Genomic DNA, 20,017 nt, shown 5'->3' with positions numbered 1-20,017 from the left:
ACATTGCCTTGTGTCCTCTCTGCTTAGTCCACATATGTTCCATCACCATTAACATTTGTGTGTGTGTGTGTGTGTGTGTGTGTGTGTGTGTGTGTGTAGCTCCTAATTTAGGAAATATAGAAGGAGGGCCCTCTCCAGCATCCCTCTCTGCTGATCCTGTGCCAGCTACCAGCTGGCCCCTAGCTGTGTGTAGTTGACATCCGTCAGGCCTTGGTGGGCCTGCCCTCCACAAGGAATTGGGTGTTCTTGGGCTCCTGTGCTTTTGCTATTAAACTGCTAGCGTGTACCAAACCTTGTGCTAAGGGTCTTGTACTCAGAAGACCTCCTGTCAACAGAGTTGTGAGGGTTTCAGAGTGCTGATGCCTCCCTGGGGCCTCTCCCTTAGGTGCTGTTCCTTCATGGAGAGGCTAAGGGTGCTGTAACTGAAGTCAGACAAATTTGTGAATGGATTCCAGCTTCATTCCTTATCCCGGGAGGACTTGGGCAAGCTTTTTCAATGTGTTGAGAAGTTTCCCTAGCTCTGCCTGCTTTGTCTGTACCAGCTTGTTGTATAGCAAAGGTATTCAGAAAGTAATAACAACAGCCAACAAGGTGGAGGACAAAGTGAAGGTAGAGGCTATGACTAACTTTAGGTCCTTAGTTCCTTCTTCCTATGTGGTTAGAGAAGCCTCCTATAAGCCTGGCTGATGAGCAGACACTGCAGCATCTGTTTCCAAACCAACAGCCACTAATAACAATGTACATGTGAAAAGATAGATCCACTTTGAAAGCTACGTTTTTCACATAGACTCCTAAGTCAAAGTGCAGTTGGTTAGGAACAGTGTGAGGCTGATGTACTTGAGTTTGTACTCGGGTTCTCTCCCCAAGGCATTTTGCCTGTCCCCAATTCCAGCATCAAGCAAATGTTTTGTCTTCTTCTAAAACTTTCCACCCTATGGGCTTCAGCTTTGAAAAGAACAGCTGAAGAGGTGTGACTATGTTTAGTGGAGATGTGAGGCCTGGAGTCAGTGGATGAGTGGTAGGGGAGGGCCAAGACTCAAAAAGGACCCTGGAAAAGGCAACTGTCACTTCTGCATGGGGTAAATTTCTATCTTTGTAAAAGAATTCTCACATTAAGATCACTTAACCACTTGGGCACTACCCAAGCAAGCCTTCTAACCAGAGCAGTTCAGGGTTCCTGCTGCTGCTGTTTCTAATAACACACCTTTGAAGAAAGAACGGATATAATCCAGAAGCTGCTGTTTTAGAATGAAGCATGAGAAACAAAAGAAAATTATTTTTCTCTTAGATTCCAATCATGACAATTCAGAATGTACCAATTTGTAGAATAAGCTACCATTTCTAAGGCAAGAAAAATAAATAGTTCTGTTTAGAAGCATCTACTAAATATATTATTTGCAACATTTGTAAACTGGTGTTTACCAATGATTTTTTGCAAATATTATACTGCTTATAGTGTCAAGTATAACTGACCTGGTCCCCTCCCTAATAGCACCTCCGAGGGCACAGCAAGTGATGTGTAAATACCTTTGCCTTGGCTAACAAACTTAGTGCTAGGCTGGGCTGGCTCAGGGACTGAGATGTCTTGAGCTGCTCTTACCTGCTCTGAGAGTGCACCTGGGTTAAGGGAGATTTTTTTTTTTCCGTGTTACTGGGATTAAACCCAGGACCTTACTCATTTGTTTCTTTTCTTACAGATTATTCAGTGATGTTTTACTAACAACTTCTGAAAAGCCACAGTTTAAGGTAAAGCAAATTGTATAAATTTTGGATTTGTGACATAAGTAAATTGGCTTTGAAATTAATTTTTTAAAAACAACAAAAATATTCATAATATGAAAAATTATGAAACAACCTGAATAGCCTATAACTAGTTACTGTTTTGATCATTTATAATGCATGGGGTTGTTTTGGTTTTAGGATTTGTTGTTTTTTTGTTTCTTTTGTTTTTTTTAACAGACATGGATGACCTGGAACTTGCAGCAATCCTCTTGTGCCTACCTCCCCAATGCTGGTTTATAGGCATACACCACCATGCCTAGCTATAGTGCATATATTTAAAAATGTTATCTAATAAAAGTAAAATGTATAAAGGCATTGTAATAATGTGGAAAGTGATTATTATTTAGGCTAATATCAACAGAATAGTGGGATCTGGAAGAGAATATAAACCCAAACATCTGAATCTAAAAAAAAAAAAAATCTGGAAAGAAGTCTCAAGAGAAGCAGCAGTATGGTAGGACAGTCATGGGCTCTGGAACTGAAAAGCCAGAGCCAGGCCTTGCACTGCTCTGTGGCTGCTAGTAACTAACCATTTGCTGTTTGGGCCATGTCGTTCTCTGCAGTGGGGTTGGCCTGTGCTCTGCAGCATGGGAAGTAGCAGCACCCCTGGCTCTCCCTGGATGGCAGTAAAACTTCCACCTCCTCATATGGCTCTTCAGTTGTTTTTGTTTTTGTTTTTAATTTTGTTTTAGGAATCTCCATATTGGCTTCTACAGTGACAATATTATCATACTAACAGTACACAAGGTTCCAGTTTCTCCACATCCCTGCCAAGATTTGTTTTTCTTTTTTACATGTATGAGTATTTTACCTGCATATTTGTCTATGTACTACACACATGTCTGGTGCCTACAGAGGCCAGGAGAGGGCATTAGAATCCCTGGAACTGAGGTTTAGATGAATGATCCACGAGCCGCCATGAAGTGCTGGGAACCACACTCAGATCCTTTGCAAGAACAGTAGGTACTCTTATCCACTGACCCTTCTCTTAAGCCTAACTGGTTATAATTCTTTATTATTATTGGTATTTGTTTGTCTTTTGCAACAAGGTCTTACTTTGTAGCTCAAGTTGGCCTGAAACTTGCTATAGTCCAGGCTAGCATGGAGCTCAAATCCTCCTGCCTTGGCTTCTCAAGTGCTGGGATTAAAGGCATGTGCCACCATGCCAGACTTAATTTCTTTCTTTCTTTCTTTCTTTCTTTCTTTCTTTCTTTCTTTCTTTCTTTCTTTCTTTCTTTCTTTTCTTTCTTTCTTTCTTTCTTTTTTTTTTTTGGTTTTTCAAGACAGGGTTTCTCTATGTAGCTTTGTGCCTTTCCTGGAACTCACTCTGTAGCCCAGGCTGGCCTCGAACTCGCAGAGATCCGCCTGCCTCTGCCTCCTGAATGCTGGGATTAAAGGGATGTGCCACCACCGCCTGGCTAGACTTAATTTCTTAATTTGTTTTTTTGATAGTGTTCATGGTAATGGCTATGAAGGAATATGATATCTTAGTGTGAATTTGATTTGTATTTCTTCAGTGTTGAACATCTCTTTTAGATGGTGAAGAGACAATTTGATAATGTAGATGTTTTTATCATTTGTATATTTTTCATGAAGAAATTCCTATTAAAACCCTTTACCTATTTTTTTATTTCTCTGTCTCTGTCTCTGTCTCTGTCTGTCTCTCTGTCTCTGTCTCTGTCTCTGTCTCTCTCTCTCTCTCTCTCTCTGTATACAGTATTCTGCCAGAAGAGGGCACCAGATCTCATTATAGATGGTTGTGAGCCACCATGTGGTTGCCAGTAACTGAACTCAGGACCTCTGGAAGAGTAGCCAGTGCCCTTAACCTCTGAACCATCTCTCCAGCCCCCCACCCCCTTTTCCCATTTTTAAATTGGGTTCCATGTTTTTGTTGTTCATTTGCAGAAGTTCTTTTATATCTTCTGATATTAAGTCCTTTAAGATAAGTATTAAAATATTTTAAATTTCATAGTTGGTGATGTCCTTTGTTGAACAAAGTTTTAATTTTGATGAGTCCAAGTTATTCATTGTTTTCTTTCATTGCCTGTGTTTTTAGTATCATATCCAAGAAATCATTTCCAGCTGGGTATGATGGTCTGTGCCTGTAATCTGAGGCAAGAGGATCATTAGTTCAAGACCAGTCTGGGCTACAGAAAGTACCAGGCTAGCCTGGGCCATACAGTAAGACCCTCCCTTAAGAGGAGGAGCCAGTCCTGGAGACGAGTGGTGGCAAACATGGCGGCTGAGGAAGCTGCAGCAAGATGACCCCAAGTGCATTCAAGTGTGCTTGTGCTGCAGAGTTCAAGGCCAGTCTGAACAACTCAGGGAGGTGCTGTCCCCCAAAAAGATAGACAGATTAATATGTAAATTAATTTTTTAAATAAAAGGAAAATATTAGCCAGACAGTGGTGGCATGCACCTTTAAATCCCAGCACTCAGGAGGCAGTGGCAGACAGATCTCTGAGTTTGAGGCCAGCCTGCTCTGCAGAGCAAGTTCTAGGGCAGCCAGGGCTACATAGACAAACCCTGTCTTGAAAAATGAAACAAAAAAAGAAAGGAAGAAAAAAAGAAAAAAAATAGTGACAAATCCAGTACCACAGTGACCCTTCCCTGTGCTCTAAGACAATTAGGTCTTGTACCCATGTTGAATTAATTTTCAAATATGACTTAAGATAGTAATCTAATTTTACTACTTTTCATGTAGATATTTAACTTTTACCAACACTCTTTTGAAGCAATTGTTCTTTCTTCATTGTGCATTTTTAACACTTCTGTGGAAGGCCATTTGGCTGTGTACATGTGGGTGTGTTTCTAGAACCTCTCATTCTGGTCTGTTAGCTATGTAATAATTAGTTTGAAACAAGGTTTTGTGAGATCATGTAATAGGTTTTGATGCCTTGTTCTTCTTTGAGATTGCTTTGGCAATTCTTGAATAACTTGAAACAGTTTGTTTATGCTTTAATTTTATGTATTGATTGCCCAAAAGTGCTGTAAAGATGAGTGTAGGTGGTGTAGATGGAGTGTGTGGTTTTAACTGGTTTTGTTCTAGAGGACTTCCCATGTGATAATGGCTGCTGCGGAGTGTGTTCAGGACTCAGGGACACCAACCACTTCAATCACTAGTTCATGTACTACTTTTCCTTTCAGATTCCCACAAAATTAAAAGAGGCGTTGAGAATTGCCAAAGAATGTATAGAAAAGAGACTCGGTGAAGAACAGAAGCAGGTAAGCTGGCTGTAGTCCTTCACTATTAGTGTCCCCATTCCCTGCCATGAGGGTCACAGTGATTGGCTTTTTTTTTTTTTTTTTTTTTTTGGTTTTTCGAGACAGGGTTTCTCTGTGCAGCTTTGTGCCCTTCCTGGATCTAGCTCCGTAGACCAGGCTGGCCTCGAACTTACAAAGATCCGCCTGCCTCTGCCTCCCGAGTGCTGGGATTAAAGGCGTGCACCACCACCACCCGGCTAAATGTATAGAGAAGACATTTTCAGAAAGCAACTCCAGTTCAAGGAGTTTTTTTTTTTGTTTTGTTTTGTTTTTTTAAGATTTATTTATTATGTATACTGCATGTATGACTGCAGGCCAGTAGAGGGCACCAGATATCATTACAGATGGTTGTGAGCCACCATGTGGTTGCTGGGAATTGAACTCAGGACCTCTGGAAGAGCAGTCGGTGCTCTTAACCTCTGAGCCATCTCTCCAGCCCGTGATTGGCTTTTGACTGTTCACTTGGTAAACACTTTGTGTATAGTTGCTCTCAACCAGATTTTGGGCTAAGTGCTGTGACACAGAGCAGAATATCTCACAGTCTAGTCCTCAGTCTGTGAGGAACAGCACATGCACAGGAGTGATGAACCTTCATGATTAGGTTTTACTAGGTGGAGTGGTTGGCAGCACTCATTTTTCTGTAGAGAGAGATGGTAGAAAGGAATGGGAAAGTGAGAAGGATTATCATCACTTAGCATACCCTGCTCCCATAGATCTTGACTTGAACCACAAGACAGCAGGCTAAGAAAGACATGTTTATCTTAACAGTACAAGTCTCATTAGGCTCCTGCTGTAGGTATAATTTGCTTACACTTGTGGGCACATGGTCTCTTAAAGATTCACCAACATCGAAGACTAACGAGAGCTCAGTCACACCATGGGTCTGAGGAAGAAAGGAAGAGGAGAAAGATCCTAGCTCGAAAGGTAAGCCAGTTGTCTGTTCCTGTGCTCTCTTTTTAAGTTCTTGACTGCATGTGAAGAAAATTCTAAAGCTAATGGTGCACATTTTAATGACACATTTTGTGCTATATCCCAGATCACTAGTTTGGAGTTTAAAACACACACACACACACACACACACGCACGCACGCACGCACGCACGCACGCACGCATGCACCCACGCCCGTGTACACAGAAGCATAATGCAACATATAGTTTCCTGGTTTGCTAGGCCCATTATGGCATAAATTGGAGGAAATGGTGGACTTGGGTAGTTATGCAGGCATTCTTGATTTTATTTTCCCCTTTGGCTTGTGGCTTCTTCGCTGCGTTGCGTTAGGAAGTCAAATAGACCGTTCTCTGTAGCTGGCTAAACTGTTTATCTAGAATTTTTTTTAACTCTCAGCTAAAGTGTGCCTTTTCATGTCTGAGAGGGATGAAGTGGTGGCTGCACAATTCAATAAAAAAAAAAAAAGTGTGCCTTTTCTTTGCTTACCACACACTATTCCTTTATTTTTAAAGAAATCAAAACGATCTGCTGTTGAAAACAGTGAGGAGCAGCCAGTGAAACACAACTCCACTAACTCAGGTAACTAACTGGTCTGGGTGGCTGGAGCCCAGCATGCAGAGATGTGGGTCAAGACTCTGTAGGTACTGTGGAGATTTGACTGAGCAATGCAGTGATGAGCGCAGAGATTAGAACTCTGTCCCCAGTGAAAATTGTGACAACACTCATACTCCCACCTCTCCACTGATAACTAGACTCAGTCATTCAAAGACACGGAGCATTTGATATGGAAGAGAAATAGGCCCTTCTGTGTACATGGAAATTAGCCTAAATCTTGCCTTCTGCTCTGGAGCTCATATGGTTGGAAAAAGAGAAGGGAGTTTTCAGGAACCCAGGCAGTTTCAGCCCTTGGGGAATGAGTCATGGGAAGGGGAAATTGAGGACCCATAAGAAAGGGAGGAGCTGAATATGCAAAGAGGAGAGTGACTGAGAAGCTAGATGGCCAAGGGTGAGCATTGAAAGCTCCACTGTCAGTGTGAAGTGTGGAGGAAGCCCATCATCTCTTCCTTAACCCAGAGTGAGGAGGGACAGGTGATGAAGCAGAAGTCTTTAAAAGTGAAAGGGCTGGGCATAAGCTTGTACATACACGTGGTCCCAACTACTCAGGAGACTGAGACAGATTATCAGCCTGGACACTGTAGTGAGACTGGATGGATGGATGGATGGATGGATGGATGGATGGATGGATGGATGGATCAATGGATCAATCACAGGTTATGCTTCATTTTTCTTGGTCAATTCAGATAAGAAATGTCTGCTTATACTAGAGGAGATACTGTGAGGTATGCAGGAGAACTGAGATGTACCTTAAAGGCTAGATGAAGGCATCTGGAGAATGCCAGAGATGTGGGTAGAGCTGGAAATTGAAAGATTGGAATGCACCGGGCAGTGGTGGCACATGCCTTTAATCCCAGCACTCAGGAGGCAGAGCCAGGCGGATCTCTGTGAGTTCGAGGCCAGCCTGGTCTACAGAGTGAGATCTAGGACAGCCTCCAAAGCTACACAGAGAAACCCTGTCTCGAAAAACCAAAACAAACAAACAAAAAAAGAACCTCCCCCCCCCCCAGAAAAAAAAAGAAAGGAAGAAATAAGATGAGAATCATGACATCTACCACAGAATCCTAGCCTTGAGTTAGGCACAGGGAGAAGGAAAAGAGGAGGTCCCATTAAGGACCAACATACACTTGGGGATGGAAGCTGCTATGACTGGCATGTAATTTCATATTTGGAAATCTATTTGTTCCATAGTTATAGGGTGGGTTTTCATTGGTAGGGGGAGATGCATGTCTCCAACCAGCATGTCTAAGTAGCTAGTTCTTTGTAAATCAGAGAAACCCACCCCCTTCCCAAGATTGTGCCTGCTCTCTTTCACATTCAGCCAGAGTGGACACCAAAGAATTCTGAGAGGGCTAATGTCAACGTTAGTTGACAGAATGGTCACCTAGCATACACAGGATCCTGCTTTCATTCCCCGAACACAATAAACTAGTTGTGGTGACACATGCTTGTAATCCTAGCACTTAGGAGGTAGAAACAGGAGGATCTGGAGTTCAGGGTTATCCTCAGCTACATAGTAAGTTTGAAGCCAATCTAATTTGAAACCTGTCTAAGAAACAAAAATCACAGCCAGTCAGTGGTGGCACATGCCTTTAATCCCAGCACTTGAGAGGCAGAGGCAGGCGGATATTCAGGTTTGAAGCCAACCTTGTCTACAGAGTGAGTTCTAGGACAGCCAGCACTACACAGAGGAAACCCTGTTTTGAAAAACCAAATAAATAAAAACAAAAATCATATCCAAGACACTTTAGGAGTTTAGGAAAGCCAAGTACTGGTTAACTGATCAGTTACCAACCCAACTAGAATCACAAGTTCAGTTTTCTATCTTTAAGATCTGTTAGTGCTACAAACCGTAGGAAAGCAACCTTGTTGAGTTTTACCTCTTCCCTTTCAGCAGATCAATCCTATTATACAGAGCTGAGGAAGTACTGTGAAGAATGCAAGGTGTGGTTTATCTAGGACCCATCTCCAGTGTGTCCATGGGGCACCAACACATCCTTTGAGTCATTAGTGGAGTGAAAGCTGGAGGTCTAACCTTGGAGCTAGTGGTGGCTTTCAGTGCTGGAAGACAACAGCCCTCCCTTTAGGTAGCTCCAGGTGAAGGAGCTCTAGCTGTCCTTTCCACAGGGCTGTACTTTCCTATTCCAAACAAGTGAGGGCTACTTCCTTGTTGGGCTGACGGGATATTTTCGAGGGATTTTCCAGCTACAGAGATTTGGGATTTTGCTTATGGTTTTTACCCTAAATGAGGGTGTTTACTGAATTTCATGTAAGAAAATGTCTAGAAAATCCACAGACTCAGGACTGAGCCTCTTTAACTGAGTGTACCTGCTGGTAAAGTTGATCTTCAGCAGGTCATGCCTTATTTTCCTTGGTCAGTTCATATAGGAAGATGTTTGCCTACCCCAGAGGAGATACTGAGAGGCACACAGGAGAACTGAGCTGGGTGTGGTCACACATTGCCTGTAATTACACTGTCCTGGAGGTTGAGGCTAGTTTGGGCTACTTAGTGAGGCTGCCTCAATCATAAATGGATGAATGTGAGTAAAGCCTGAGTTGGGTGTAGTGGTACACACCTTTAATCCCAGCACTTGGGAACCAGAGGCAGGTGAATCTGTAAGTTCAAAGTCTACATAGTGAGTTCCAGGACAGCCAGAGCTACATAGAAAGACACTGTCTCAGAAAAGGAGTCTGATGTGGTAGTGTATGCCTGGGCTCCCAGTACTTGGGAGGCTAAGACAAAATAATTGTTGAGTAGGCTATAGGGAATGAATGAAGAGTGAGGAAGGGAAGGAGAGAGGAGGGTATGTGTGTGAATGCTACAAGGTGCACTTGCTTCCTTTGTGTGAGACTCCGCCAGACTGTTGTCACCACAGTCATTTGTCATTACCCAAGGATCGGATTGGTTTAGAAAGAAATACTGCAACCAGTGCATATAGCAACCATTTCCCATTGGTCCATGAGCCTTAGTGACCTGGTAGAGGAAATACACCCTGCACTGGAGGGAAAGCCTGTCACCACTGGGTACATTTCTAAGTTTTCTGTCCCTTGTCACATGCTGGGCTAATTACAGATCCTCAAACAATGCTGAGTTTCTGCTCATGCCAAGTTTCAAATGTCTGTCTTTGGTCCCCATGAGGATTTCTCTGTTTTTCTTAGCAGGATCTGGGGCCAGCTCTCCTCTCACATCCCCATCATCTCCAACTCCACCCTCCACAGCAGGTCAGTAATGTGTAAGGCAATATGCCTTCTTCCTATCCACCCAAGCATCTCAGGAGTTAGACCTCACCTGTCTTCTCCAGATGTCCATATGCAAATGCAGACCATGTGTTATCTGAAGGGGTTGAGGGGCTGTGCTCTCAGGCTCAGTGCTCAGGGGACAGGCTGGTTTCAGGACTCCTCTGAGACAGGTCCTCTCTGGCTCAAGCTTGCTGTTGGCTGAAAAGTTTCTTGCAAGGCTCCTTGGGTCAGAGCTTGTCTTAGAGCAAAACAAACACACTGTTGTCCTAGACTTTGTCCTACCTCAGCTTTCTCCTCCAGACCTTCCTGTCGTGAGTTGGTAACAGCAGAGCTGAGGAGCTGCCTGGTACAGAGGGAAAGATCCCCACTAACTGACTTCCTGATAACCATTCCTTCTCTGCTCTGCTCTGTAATTATCTGAACAGTTATCATTAACCTTCGCTTCACCTTGTGAATTGAATCAGATACTGGGAGGATTGGGGGTTTGTTGTTGTTATTGTTATTTGGGGAAAATATTGACAAAGAATTTGTCTTTGGGATTATTTACAAAAATAATTCTGTGAACTAGTTTCACAATACTGTCATTTGTCTTTCCTTTCTGAACTAAAATCTTTCTAATAACCATTTTGCAGTCCAGTAAAAAAAGGGGGCAGCACATTTGCTTTTCCTCCTTGGTGGCTGAGAGTGCTTACTGGTCGCTTACTGTAGAATGTTCTAGGGCTAGAGCCAGTTTTATAGAGCAGAAATGCCAGATCATGGGGATGATTCTTTTGTCTCTGAGTTTCTCAACAGGTTTTACAAAGAACTTTTAAATAGACAGAATTGTCTTAACTGTTTGGGCTGACCAGAAATTTCTGGAAATCTATTATTCAGACTATTTTCAGCCATTTTCCAGATTATGATATGGTGTTAATTTCCTATCATTTTTATATACTAAAGAATTGGAGAGATTCTTAAAATTCTTAGCGCAGGCTAACAGGGAAATGCCTGCTTAGTGTGCAGAGCACTCACTGAGTGTGAGCTGTGGTTCTTGGCAGCTTACTCAAGTTCTTGTCTTTAGATGCCTTATTTCATTCATAGTCTGACTCTTCGAGTTCCCTTTGCTTTAAATAAGAGTGATCTTATATAGTAACAACTTTACATAAAATGAGGTAACTTTCAGAATGAGAGAAGAAAAATGGAATTTTTTTGTAGCGCCCAGTCAATATGGGAAAAGATTGATCTAAGGACATTGGGGGTGGCAGGGAACAGTGTTGTGAGCTGGAGAGAACACATTTGAAGCCCAAAAGCACCTTGACTGTCAGGGGAAGCTTCTGAACCCAGTTAGTGATTCCTTTTTCCTTTATTCCCTTTTGATTTTGTTGATGAAATTATTGACAGAATTATTCATCCTAAAGACCATGCTCCGGGCTAGAGAGATGGCTCAGAGGCTAAGAACACTGGCTGTTCTTCCAGAGGTCCTGAGTTCAATTCCCAGCACTCATATGTTGGCTCACAATCATCTGTAATGAGATCTGGCTCCTTCTGGCCTGCAGGGATACATGCAAATAGAATACTGTATACATAATAAATAAATAAATCTTTAAGAAAAAAAAAAAAAGACCATGCTCTGACCTCTACTGGCTATTTCTTGTAATGAATCTCAGAGCATTTGCCTAACAACTTAGCATTTCAGGTTCTAAGCCTAAGATGTATTCAAGATACACTTACATGTAGCCCGTGGTTTGATAGGAACTGTATGTAGCCTGGGTTACAAAGAGAAGCAGACAGGTTCTAGCTAATCAATGTCCAGTGCCTCAGAAGCTCCAAACTATTGGAAGCAGTTCCAGCAGACAAAAACTTCCTATAAAACCTGGAAATATCTTCTCCCAGTGGTTCCCTTGAAATAAAAGATCTTTATCGACAGGCAGAGGTAGCACATACCTTTAATCCTATAACATTCAGGGAGGCAGAGGCAGGTGGATCTCTGAGTTCAAGGCCAGCCTGATCCACAGACTGAGTACCAGGCAGCCAGGGCTACACAGAGAAACCATGCCGAATCCCCTCTCCCTCCAAAAAAAGATCTTTATCAAAAGTTAGACTACCAGCAAGCAACATCTTGAACCTTGTCCTGTGCAAAACACTAAGGAGACTTAATTGTCGGTAGCAGTGTTATGGGTGGTAGAGGCTTGTTCTGCTCTTGGGGCTTCTGGGTGAGGAGCATGATTCAGCCTTGTGGGGCAGCTAGGTCAAGCCCTTCAGAAGAGGAGGGATCACAGCAGGTCAGCTTTGACAAGTTGAGTTGAGCAGTAGGACTTCTTCCCTACAGCTTCAGTTTTAAGTGATCATGGTAACTAAATGTGGTCTTTTTCTTAGCAACTTAGGATTTGGCAGAGGTGAAGTGACAGATATTTCTAACTGAAGAGCTAATACCAAATGAGCCCTGTCTAGCAACTGGGACCCTCTCTGCAGGTGTTTCCTTTGGAACTTGTTGAGATCCACACTAAATTATTGGGACTAATACTATTTCCTCAAGTCTGGTGGCAGTTGTATTTGGTGGAGTAGCATTCTCTTTAGTAAAGCCCTGTTTTGTTTTGTTTTGTTTTTTTCCTTAGTTAAAAAATTTCTAATACTTTTCTACTGTTCCATGACTCATAAAGGTCTCTTTGGGAAGCTTTAAAATTCCTTTATCCCAATACATCTCATGCCATGTGTCACAAGGAGTATTCCTTCTGTACATTCATGTGGAGCTGAGTGTTTTAAAATGTCCTAGTTTGCACATATACAAATATTTGCTCTCATTGTATTTAGTGAACAGACTGTTATGCCCATATCTCAGGGACCCCCAAAAGACCACCGAGGAGACCTAATTCCATTTGTAAAAGCAAAGAGCTTTTATTTTCAAGCTCTGGGCTTGGTCTGTCTGTCTGTCCAATGCAGTGGTAAGAGCAGGGAGCCCTGAGCCCAGGCGGGGTGGGTTTTTTTTGTTTTGTTTTGTTTTTTGTTTTTTGTTTTTTTTTTATCACAGCAGAGGTTCGGGTGAGGGGATTTCCAAGGTTCAGGACGCTGATTGGCTGACTTTTATCTAGGGGTATCTGTAAAAAAGAAAATAGGTGTGTGCTAGACTCAGGGACATCTGGCCATCTTATCTAATGGTTGGAGTGTTTGGGATGACAGGTATTTCCCCTTAGATGTTGGCTCTCCCTCGGTGGGGTCAGCTTATGGCTTTTCCTGGGTCTGAGTATTGCCTGCCAGTAAGCCTGACACAGAAGCTGTGTCTGGGCCTCTAAGCCTGTCATGGCAGCTATGTGGTCAAATTGTTTTGCCCGCCCCCCCCCCCCCCCCCCCCCCGCCCCCCAGACAACAGGCCTACTGTCTTGATTTCCTCTTTTATTTATGTGTGTGTGTGTGTGTGTGTGTGTGTGTGTGTGTGTGTGTGTGTGTATGAGGATGCACATGTGTTGTGCAAATTTGGGGGAAAGCCAGAAGAAGTTGTTGTTTCCCTGGAATTACGGGCAGTTGGGAGCCTCCCCATAGGCATGTCAGAGATGGAACTCAGGTACTCTGGAAGAGCAGCAAGCATTCTTAGCCTCTGAGCCAACTCTCAAAGCATTTTTGTGTGGTGGTGGTTAAGATGGGATCTTATGTAGCCCAGGGTGGACTCAAACTCTTTATGTATTGGCTCTTTTTATAAAAAGTACATTTGTAAAGGAGTATGTTAAGGAAGCTAAATAAAGGGGAAACCTGAAACTATTGTTTTTGATAATCACATCCAAGTGATTTGTATTCATTGTCTCATGTAATCCTCAATTTTCTTCCTGTCCAATGAGAATGGATTCTAGTTTATCTCTATTTCAAGGAAAAACTGAGCCTCTAATAGTGTTGAGAACTTGACCAAGGTCACACAGGTAATAGAAGCTTGAAGAGCCAGGATTTGAACTTGATTCTGCCTCCATTCATTTACTCAACTCAGTGAGTGCCTGCTTTTTTGAGGGAGTATCCATGACCATCGCAGTTAAGCCCTACTCTGCTGGAGTGGTAATTCTGCACACAGAGCCAGAATACTCAGGCTTCTTCCCAGCTCTACTAGTTGCAGTCTATAACCTTGAACAAGTGAGTTCCATTCTTGGAAATTGTCTTATTTTACTTTACTTCAATTAATGTTTTTTCTTTTTTCTTTTTTTTTTTTTTCAGAGCTGAGGACCAAACCCAGGGCCTTGCACTTGCTAGGCAAGCGCTCTACCACTGAGCTAAATCCCTAACCCCTCAATTAATGTTTTTTAACAAACAAAATTACTCCTAATTAACAGAGAAAATAAGTTCAAAATGGCGAAGGCATGATAAAGGAATTAAGCTTTGTTTTCTGACTGCCACTATGTTGTGGCACTTGCACACACACACACACACACACACACACACACACACACACACACACACAAACACACACACACATACACGGAACCTTTGCCCTTTTAGTTAATATTCATGGCAAGGCTTTCTAAGCAGTAAATTATTATCATCAGATTAGGGTGGAGACTGTGGAAAGTTTTGAATCTGGAGAGCTTAAGGGGATGAAATGGAATATGGACCTAGAGAATGATAGAGCACAAAGAAGAGAGAGCTGAGGAGAGTTAAGAATTAATTGGAGTAAGAACTTACAACATCTAGAGAATTTTGAACTTACTGAGAGAAATTAACTTACTTAAAGTGGAGAATTTGTCTGATCTAGTCAAGTCTGAAGCCAGTATATACTAAAATGTTTGTATCCAGCATTAACAATGATCTCTTTTCAAAAGTTACACATAAGCTTGGTGGTGCATGCTTGTAATATTGGGAAGCTGTGGCAGGAGGTTCAGAATTTGAGGCCAGTCTGAGCTATGTGTAGTGAGACAATGTCTCAAAAAGCTCTCCTGTTGGAGATGTAGTTCCACCCTGGGTGTGGTCTCCCAATCGAAGAAGCAAAGCTCCACATACACAAAGCAGTGTGCTTTGCCCTGAGCAGGTCACCATGCAGGGTTCTGCTCTCTACTACTGTGTTCTACCCATTTTCTCAGCTCCCCCACATTATTTATTAAGCAGTGCAAAGATATTCATTAAGGGGCACTGTTTACCATGCTCAAAAAGCCACAAGGTACAACAAAACCCACTATAAGAGTTTATTAAGGGAAGGGAACAGAAAGGATGTGCTTAGGCCTATGGGAATGATCGTGCAGGAAAAAGGGCGGAGGGATAAGTAGGACCTGCTTTTATAGATCCCCACACACATGCACATATGAGCTTACTTAGCTATGCCCCGCATGCACATAGATCACACAGCACACAGATTACATAGGATCTAAGGCCCTGGGATAACTAAGTATGTTCCCTGGCTACTGAACAGTGCATGTGTGGTCATGTAGCTGGGGGAGTGGCTAGGAATTATAACATTCCAGACACATTGTTTATTATAAAAATGGCAGGTGAACACAAATGGGGCTCTGTGTCTCCTGAAACTGTTTCCAGCTGACTTGGTAGGTGTCAGTTAAGTTTTAGGGGTAGGGAAGGGGGATTTTGGGGGAGCCAGACATCCTGAGGTAGTGGATTGTCCTCCACTGCTTTGGGAATCATCCATCACCTTCTGTTGCTTCAGGCTCTGTGACTGTTTGGGTCTGACAAGGTGCTGGCAAGGCAGAAGAGGGAGTTTAGAAAAAATTTTACTGGGGGGGGGGGTCCCCAAGGGGTCCGAGGGTGAGGGACCAGGCTAGTTTGAATTATATTTATCTGAAGTGGATCTGACCTGTCCAGGTGGATTCAAACTGGCTGTGGAGCTCAGAAGAATTTTTAAACATATTAAGAAGCAGCAATGGGGAAATTTAAAATCTTGAGCTGGTAGCCATGATATTATAATGTTTATCTGCTATCAGAATTTTATTGGAGAGAGAGAGAGAGAGAGAGAGAGAGAGAGATATGAGAGAAATCTGGAACATGCTTTTAATTTTCACCTGAGATAAGCCTTATCTGAGACAAACCTCAAGGCACCTGTTTTCTTTCTTAGTTTAGCATCCAGGAGACACAGGTGACCAGTTGCTGAGGACATTTAACAGTGATAGATGGTTATATATCAAAGTCTGTTTTTTGCAGAGTCCAGACCCTTTTGAGTCTGGGGGTGTAAGTATCTCTGGACTGTTACTGTTCCTTACCACCTGGGTATTCTTGATGGTCCTTGGCCTCCAGCTCTATGGTGGTCCTGTAACAATTAACTGAGTGGTTAATTAGAAGTCTGAATATGTTATTAGAGACAGAGAGGGAAATTGATGAAGCAGAATATGTCAGTAGAGACAGGAGAGGGAATCAGGAAGGAAAAACTTGTAGGGTGAAACCTCATTCTCCTGGAATTAGTAACAAGGCAGTGGATCCTGGTGTCCTCTGGAACTTGAGAGAGCAGGGCCCTGTCTTTGTCACTGTGTATGAGGAGGAATTCTCCAGGGGTGAGGGTAAGATAAAAGGCTTCATGTGAGACAGGTGAGTCCAGTGGGGAAAGCCCTTGAGCTTAGCAGCTGCGGGGGGGTTACAAGAATTACCTTGAAGGATCCCTGCCATTTAGGGGAAAGGGGTAGGGGGCATTGGCCTGGAGGGGGAAAGAAGGACTTGATCCTCAATGTGGATTGGGGGTGGGCATGGATTGTCACATGGCTGAGGTAAGTAACGGTCTGCGAAATTTCACAGGATAGACTGGAGATGATGGAGTAAGAGTTAAGAGGCGATCAGGGAGAGGTGACTGTTTGGATAGGATGCCCGATGTTAGGGTTGGTCTCCTATACATCAGTTCAAATGGGGAGATTGAAAGAGGCTGCTTGGGAAGGGCCTGGAGCCTAAAAAGAGCTAGAGGCAATAATTTTACCCAGTCAAGGTGAAATTCCTGGGACATCTTAGTAAGAATAGATTTTAAAGACTGGTTGGTACGCTCCACCTTCCCTGAGGACTGATGAAAATGCCAAAGAATATTAAGAGCCTTAGCTAGTGTCTGGGAAATCTGGGAGGTGAACTCCAGATCATTATCAGACTGGAGAGGGACAGGAATCCCAAACCAGGGAAAAATTTCCCGGAGAAGGAGATCCTCAACTGCCTGAGCCCACTTATTAGAAACCGGATATGCCTCTACCCAATTCGAAAATGAGTCCACCATCATTAGGAGATATTTAATTCACCTGATAGTGGGCATATGGGTAAAATTGAGCTGCTAGTCAGTCCCTGGAGGGGAACTTCTAGCCTGGTGGGTGGGAAAAGGTTGGCTCCAGTATCTGGTGTATCCAGTATCTGGTGTATCCAGTATCTGACTTTTGGCAAATTTCATTAGAGGCAGTAATAGTTCTTAAGAACTGTTAAGTCCTCAGAGGTGGGCTGCAAGTGGGCTTTTATGAATTGAGACAGAGCAAGAGTATTAGGGTGAAAGAGCTGATGTAAATAGGACAGAATTTGCCTAGTGTCAGGTCAGGTGTTGCCTGTCAGGACATGGGCTGCACTGTGTGGATTCCCTGCCATGTATAGGTTTTGTCTTGGCCCTGGAGGGCCACTGTCCTAGCTGCCTGGTCAGCCTGCTTATTTCCCTTAGAGATGATGGAGCTGTCGGTCCGACGAGACTGGCAGTGGATAATTCCTATATCCTTGGGGAGATGGGAGGCTTTTAGCATGGCCATTATTTTGCCTGAGTTAGGTATGGATCCTCTCTTTGCTGTAAGGAGCTCATACTCTTTCCAGATAGCAGCATGGGACAGGAGGATATGAAAATCATATTTGGAGTCTGTATAAACATTTAGGGATTGCCCCTATGCCAATTGGAAGGAATGGGTGAGAGCTATCAGCTTACCCTGTTGGTTAGTAGTGTGTGGGGGTAATGCCTGTGCTTCTACCACCCCAGTATCTGACACTATGGCATAGCCCACTTTACGGGTCCCCTTCATGTAAAAAGGAGCTCCATCTGTATACCAATATAAGTGGTCTGAGGCTATGTGATCTCCTGTATGTGTGAAGGATGGGGTAATAGTTCCTCTAAGGTTTCAGTGCAGGAATGAGAAGGAGAACAGTCAGCATTAGGTTGAGGAAGGAGGCTTGAAATATTAAGGAGTGGGCAAGTCTGGAAAGTAAGTGTGGCATCTTCCAGTAATGCCACTTAGAGAGAACCCAGGAAGGAAGTAAAGTCTGCAAGTCTTTATAATTTAAGAGATGGGACAGGTTATGGTGAGAGAAGACAGTAATAGATGACCCAAAGATTAGCTTCTTTGATTCCTGAATAAGGAACTCAGTGGCTGCTAAAGCACGAATACAAGGTGCCCATCCCTGACTGGGAAGGTCTAGCTTCTTTGACAGGTATGATATAGGTGCAAAGGAGGGTCCCAGCTGGTGCCCTAGGGTTCCAGGGCAAATCCCTCTCTTTCTGTTACATAAAGGTAGAAGGGACAAGTTAGGTCTGGGAGGTGAAGCCTGGAGGAGAACCTGTTGGAGCTTCTGGAATGGTTTAGTAATGGGGTGATGGAGGGGTTCATGCCGGGAGCCCAGAGCTGTCTCATATAAGGGGCAAGCAAGGAGAGAAAAGGATGGAACCCAAAACTGTAAGCAGCCCACTATTCCCAGAAAGGACAGAATCTCCTGGTTAGTAGAGGGGACTGCAAGAGACTGGATTAGATGCTTTCTATCTACTGTGATAGCCTTGTGGGTTGGCGTAATGGTTAGACCCAAATAGGTGACCTGGGAAGTGGACAGATGGACTTTGGAAGGCGAGACTCTATAACCCCGGCTGGATAAGAAATTTAGGAGAGCAGAGGTGTTAGTTTGGCTAAGTTGTAATGACGGGCTGCATAGTAGAATGTCATCTACATACTGTTTTAGTTTAGAGCCAGGAGGAGACAGAGAGAACAGGTCAGAGGCTAGGGCCTGACCAAATAGGTATAGGCTGTCCCTGAATCCCTGTGGCAAGATAGTCCAGGTCAGCTGTGTAGACAGATGAGTGTCAGGGTGAGTCCAGGTGAAAGCAAAGATATTTTGAGACAGAGAACTGAAAGGAATAGAAAAAAATGCATCCTTGAGATTGAGGACTGAAAAGTGAGAGGTCTCTGAAGGGATAGTTGAGAAAAGAGTATAAGGGTTAGGCACTATAGGATGGAGAGGGACCACTGCAGAATTAATGAGCTGGAGGTCTTGAACTAGGCAGTAGGTTCCATTAGACTTTGCAGAAGTATGGCGGTGTTAAAAGTCAAAGAGGAGCATCTTTGGGTGGAGCAGCTTTTTCCTGAGAAGGTCAGAAATGATAGGCTTAAGTCCTCTAAGGCTCTGGGGTGAAATGATACTGATCTTGGGTATTGTATCTGGTAGGCTTCTGCAACTGGATAATAATACAGGGATGGTGCCTAGCAATAGAAGGGTTCTGGGTGTCCCAGACTTTGGGGTCCACCTGAGAGGCTGGCAAAGGAAGTGAAATGTTATAGCTAGTAGGCTGGGTGACTAGGAGGAAGAGAGGAGCTGTTGATGAGTCTGGAGTAAGGCAATTGGGGGAAGCAAACAAAATAAAAGCTCCTACCTTAGCTGGAAAATCTCTTCCCATTAGGGGCACAGGGCAGGTTGGCACAATTAAAAATGTGTTGGTGAGATGGATACTCCTGAAAATACAATTAAGTGGTGGGGTCTGGTGAGGTAGGTAAGACTGCCCCCCTACCCCAACAATAGGGAGACAAGAAGAAGAGGTGGGACCCCAAAACTCCCCCAGAACTGAGTAAGTGGCCCCGGAAGGAAATGGATTGCCCGATACTGTAATGGCTGGTTCCCCGTGAGAGATGGCACCTTCAATCATCCATTGCCAGGCCTAGGAGGTTGGCTGGAGGGTGGTTTTCGTTTGATGTCCCCATGCCACAAGGTGTACAGGGGCAGTCAGCTGACCAGTGTCCCCCTTGGTGGCACTTTGGACAAGGCCCAGATGGTAGACCTCATGGGGCAGGGCAGGCACGAGCCCAATGGCCTTCTCTACCACACTTAAAACAGGGACCTGGAGGCCTTCAGCGTGCGCCAGCATTTGGCAGTTCTGTTTATCGGCTTTCTCACCTCTCCCATGGTGCACCTTAAATACCACCACTAAGGCTTCTGCCTGTTGGGTCAGAGGCTCACTCTCCAGACACTTAAGTTTAGCCCTAATGTTGGGGAAGCTCTGCGAGGCAAAGT

The 20,017-nt window shown here is 43.7% G+C and overlaps 1 protein-coding gene across 8 annotated transcripts in view; it reads left to right on the top strand.

Annotated features, from left to right (window-relative positions):
• Window positions 1–20,017, top strand: part of Pxk (PX domain containing serine/threonine kinase like) — an 88,375-nt gene that overhangs the window by 58,673 nt on the left and 9,685 nt on the right. For 5 of the 8 annotated variants that reach the window (XM_052734173.1, XM_052734170.1, XM_052734174.1 and 2 more), the window contains 5 exons: window positions 1,698–1,746; window positions 4,930–5,007; window positions 5,884–5,970; window positions 6,508–6,574; window positions 9,770–9,832. In XM_052734173.1, the coding sequence (XP_052590133.1) occupies window positions 1,698–1,746; window positions 4,930–5,007; window positions 5,884–5,970; window positions 6,508–6,574; window positions 9,770–9,832 (344 nt within the window). The remainder of the gene's footprint in view (window positions 1–1,697; window positions 1,747–4,929; window positions 5,008–5,883; window positions 5,971–6,507; window positions 6,575–9,769; window positions 9,833–20,017) is intronic. The other 3 variants (XM_052734172.1, XM_052734177.1, XM_052734178.1) reach the window with 1 other exon arrangement.

The sequence above is a fragment of the Peromyscus californicus genome, unplaced genomic scaffold, assembly GCF_007827085.1.
Source record: "Peromyscus californicus insignis strain IS unplaced genomic scaffold, ASM782708v3 Scaffold_12__1_contigs__length_115047231, whole genome shotgun sequence".
NCBI lineage: Eukaryota > Metazoa > Chordata > Mammalia > Rodentia > Cricetidae > Peromyscus > Peromyscus californicus.
The sequence above is the reverse complement of the archived record's forward strand: the minus strand, read 5'-3'. Positions and strand labels throughout refer to the sequence as shown.